Raw genomic sequence first — 5000 nt, 5'->3', positions numbered from 1 at the left:
AGTTTCACCTCGTCTTCCAACCATCGTTCCTCCAGCAATGCCCTACTTGTGGAAGACTCTGTTACACCAGTGCATATTAACTCACAACTGAATATTGGGGCATCAGTTGTACCTCCGTCCCAAGCTACAAGCTCCTCTGGCTTTTCTAGGTCATCCATTAGTAATACCCAAACTAGACTAACTGGGGAGCAGTCACCTTCATTGACCTCTCGGCAGTCCAGTAATGCTCAAAGCAAGGTTACAGTATTGCCAAATACTGGTTCTATACGCCAAAGTAGTTCAGATGTTGAGCAGAAGGAAAATACAGGAGGATTTAGCAACTCAAGAGATTTTACACAATTATCAATCAACTCTGAACTTATTGAACCTATAATTCCACCAGGATCACAAGTACTTTCTACTGTATCCATCAATCGCCAAAATGCACTCGTACAAAGCCAAGAAAAAAATAATAAATCATCAGAAAAAAATAATGAGTCTTCCAGATCAACAAATGCTGGAGCCCATCATTCAAATATAGCCTCAACTTCTCACTCCAGCATTAATAATAATGTATCAGGTTCTGGCAATTTTGTATCTACTTCTGTGACTTCTAATGATCATGGGTCCAATCATCAATCAAGCATCACCCAAAATGAATCATTTAACTTCCGGCCAATAACAGTAAAAGGAACAAATAAACATGCATCTGTGTCAGGAAATGTAAATTCTATTGGAACTGCCATTACACAAAGACCTATTACAGCATCTCGGCCACGGCCTCAGGTCAGTACAGTACAAGGCAGTCTTGGGTTATCATCTTCCATCACAATCCCAGGATTCTCAGCTGGAGTTACCAGGGTTGATGGAGAAACTGCAAGCACCAGTAGTTCAGTAGTTGCTCATGCTGATCAAGATCTAGAAGATATCTCAACTAAGAATTATGAGATTGAAGATGAAGATTACATAACAACTGAAACCCCTTCATCTTCTTCAGGAAACTTTGCAAGTTCTCCATTTGGTTTAGCCTTTACCAGAGGATCCACAGGTTCAGGATTACGTGGATCTTCTCTAGCTGTAAATAACCAAAGAAATACTGCAGCTGGTTTCAGTGCATCTTCCAGCCTTCATGGATCTTCTAATGTTCAAGGATCTAGCATAGGTTCTATCTCTTCAAGTGTCTCTAATGGCCAAAGGTTTAGGGGGAATCCAGGTACACCTGTGTCTGGTACACAGGGAGTTCATATCCAAGGATCTAAAGAAGCATTCACTGGAACTTCCACAACCAACTCTCTAGGATCGAGGGGAGCTGTCAGATTCAATGGAGTACCTGCATCTAACATCCAAGGGTCTAGGGGAGCATCTGTGTCTAGTGCACAAGGATCTGTTGGAACCACAGTATCTAATGCACCAGGATCCAGGGGAACATCAACTGGGACAACTGGAAGCAACATCCAAGGATCTCAAAGAATAATAGGATTTAATGGAGCATCTACATCTAACACTCAAGGATCTAGGAGAACTTCAGGGTTTAGTGGAGCATCTGCATCTGGCACACTAGCATCTACTGGTTCGTCAGGAATAAGTGGGGTATCTGTTTCTGGCTCCCAAACATCTGAGGGAGCAACAGGAGCCAGTGGAGCATTTTTATCTAGTGCACAGGGAACTACTAGAGCCAGTGGAGCATCAGTATCAAGCACACAGGGATCTATTAGAACTACATCTAATGTACAAGGATCTAGGGGGACTGCAGGTTTCAGTGGAGCATCTGCATCTGGCACTTTGGGATCTACCAGTGCATCAGGATTAAGCAGAGGATCTGCATCTTTCACCCAATCATCTGGGGGAATAACAGGAGCCAATGGAGCACCTGTATCTAATGTACATGAATTTACTAGAACTACTGTTTCTAATACACAAGGATCTAGTGGAACTACAGGGTTCAATGGAGCATCTGCATCTGGTACACTGGGGACTACTGGTTCATCAGGAATAAGTAGCACCCAAGCATCAAGAGGAACGGCAGGAGCCAGTGGAGCATCTGCATCTAGTACACAGGGATCTATTAAAACTACAGCATCCAATGTACAAGGATCTAGGGGAACTGTAGGCCTCAGTGGAGCATCTGTATCTACTAGTGCATCAGGATTAGGCAGAGAGACTGCATCATTCACCCAAACATCTAGAGGAACAACAGATGCCAGTGGAGCATCTATATCTAGTGCTCAGGGAATTACTAGAGCCAGTGGAGCATCAGTATCAAGCACACAGGGATCAATTAGAACTGCATCCAATGTACAAGGATCTAGGGGAACTGCTAGTTTCAGTGGAGCATCTGTATCTGGCACACTAGGATCGACCAGCACAACAGGATTAGGCAGAGGATCTGCATCTTTCACCCAATCATCTAGAGGAGCTGCAGGAACCAGTGAGTCATCTGTATCTAATGCACAGGGATCTACTAGAACCAGTGGATCATCAGTATCAAGCACACAGGGATCTATCAGAACAGCTACATCCAATGTACAAGGATCTAGGGGAACTGCTAGTTTCAGTGGAACATCTGTATCTGGCACACTAGGATCTACCAGCACAACAGGATTAGGCAGAGGATCTGCATCTTTCACCCAATCATCTAGAGGAACAGCAGGAGCCAGCGGGGCATCTATACCTAATGTACAGGGATCTACTAGAACCACAGCATCTAATGAACAAGGATTAAGTGGAGCATCTGCATCTGGTACACTAGTATCTACTGGTTCATCAGGAATAATTGGAGGATCTCATTCTAGCACCCAAGCTTCCAGGGGAACAGCGGAAGTAAGTGGAGCATCAGTTTCAAATACACAGGGATCCATTAGAACTTCTGTATCTAATGCCCATGGATCTGCAGGAACATTTACAAGCAACTTCCAAGGATCTAGAGGAACAGTGGGATTCAATGGCGCCTCTATATCTAATAATCAAGGATCTAGGGGAACTGCAGGTTTCAATGCAGCCGAATCTGCATCTGGCACACTAGGATCGTCAGAAATAAATAGAGTATCCCTCTCTAGTGGAGCATCTGCCTCTGGTACACTAGGGTCTACTAGTTCTTCAGGAGTAAGTGGAGTGTCAACAGCCAACTTCCAGGGAGGAACAGCAGAATCTACATCTCATACTCAAGGACCCAGAATCTCTGGAATAAGTGGACTATCTTTACCCAACACTAACTCTAGAATATCTGGCACTGGAGCATCTATATCTAGTAGCCAAGAATCTAGAGGAACTGCAGCATCTGGTGGGGTATCAGTCGGATCTACTGATTCATCAGGATTAACTGGTGGATCTGTTTCTAGTACCCAAACATCTAGGGGATCAACAGGAGCTAGTGGAGCATCACGAGTGACAACTCTTCTAGTAAGTAATGAAGGGGAAAAGTCTTCCTCAAAGCTTAGAAGTTCCACAGAAACTCAAGGACTGGCAACCTCAACTGCTCAACACCAATCTACATCTTCAGAATCACAAGGTTCATCATTTTCGGGATTACATGGAACATCTTCAGGAATCAGAGGGTCCACAGCCTCAGAAGTACAAGGGTCAGTAGGTTCAGTTCAAGGGTCAGTATCCACAGGCTCTCAGGGATCAATCCTACGATCACAGGAGTCAGTATCATCAAGAGGTCGTGGATCAGCCACGTCTGGTATTAATGATTCAAGATCCTCAGCAGTTCGTGGGTCTGCATCTTCAAGTCGCCGTGGGTCATCAACTTCAGGTGTTCGTGGAACTGCATCATCAAGTGTTCGTGGGTCATCAACTTCAGGTGTTCGTGGAACTGCATCATCAAGTGTTCGTGGGTCATCAACTTCAGGTGTTCGTGGAACTGCATCATCAAGTGTTCATGGGTCAGCATCTTCGGGTGTTCGTGGGACAGCATCTTTGGGTGTTCGTGGTACATCATCTGCTGATGTACAAACAGTATCAGTATCTAGAGCAAGAGAGTCTTCATCCTCTATTTCAAATAGTGCAGGATCCAGATCATCTTCACCTGTTACAAGGAATAGAGGGAAGAAGAAATTCCAACCTAGCCCCTACCTCCTGCAGGGATCATCATGGAACCCTGGGAATACTCGTACTTCTGTCAGGAAAAGCTCATCTGCCACTATTTCAAGGGGAAATCGTAGGTTTCGTGGACGCTACCAATCTTCATCAGCCACCAGAAATGCTGCTAACAACCAAGCAAACACAAAGTCAGAATCTATAAATGATTCTTCTGTCAGTTCCTTAAAGTCACATTCAAATACTCAGAGTTCTAGCATATCTTCAGGCCTTACAAGTAATATAGGTTCAGTATCAAACATCGAGACTAAAGAAGACTCAATCAAGTCCAGTGGTTTGGCAAGTGGTTCTACAGACTTTTCTAGATCCACAACAACTCGTACTGTGTTAAATTCACCAAGAAATGGCCAAAGATTTCGTGGAGCATCAGCATCCCAGGGTACATCAAGTTCAGTAACAAACACCCAAAATTCTAGATTATCATCAAGGAATCAATTATCTTCAAACTCATTTACTGTGAGTGGGTCATCGAGGGTACAGAACCAAAATTCAAATTCAATTACTCTTAATACACTAAATAACCAAGTCTCTTCTCAAACCGATGTAACAGAGGAAACCGAGTTGCCAACTACTACAGAGAATTATGAATTAGAAGTAAATACAGAATATGAACTCACGACAGAACCAGCTGATGAGGTTTTTGAGACAGAGGCCCCAGTGCAGATTGTGTCTACTAATTCTCGAAGGAACCAGGGGAGAGCTTTTGGTTCCAGAGGCAATTTCTTTTCTGGTAATGCTGTAAACTCAAGGCCAATAACAAGGAACCAAGTCACACCAGCACCTGCTGTGCAGCAAGTTACTTCAACTGATGCTTCCTTGTCTAATTCACAGGTATTCAAACCGATAACACCTCTTGATACAAGAACTTTGAATGTCCAGAGACAAACTACAACAGTTCCTCAAATAAATAACTCATTCAGGAG

General features: G+C 43.7%; 1 protein-coding gene across 1 annotated transcript in view; it reads left to right on the top strand.

Moving 5' to 3' along the window:
* The window catches only part of LOC122258797 (uncharacterized), a 94485-nt gene that overhangs the window by 87499 nt on the left and 1986 nt on the right, over window positions 1–5000 (top strand). Inside the window, exon 5 of the mRNA XM_043025006.2 lies at window positions 1–5000. This exon is cut by the window's left edge and continues 235 nt beyond it; it is cut by the window's right edge and continues 1986 nt beyond it. Within this exon, the coding sequence (XP_042880940.2) occupies window positions 1–5000 (5000 nt within the window).

Source organism: Penaeus japonicus, unplaced genomic scaffold (genome assembly GCF_977035675.1).
Source record: "Penaeus japonicus unplaced genomic scaffold, GWHDUDI00000001_assembly GWHDUDI00000003, whole genome shotgun sequence".
Lineage (NCBI taxonomy): Eukaryota > Metazoa > Arthropoda > Malacostraca > Decapoda > Penaeidae > Penaeus > Penaeus japonicus.
This window is presented reverse-complemented; position numbering and strand designations above follow the sequence as displayed.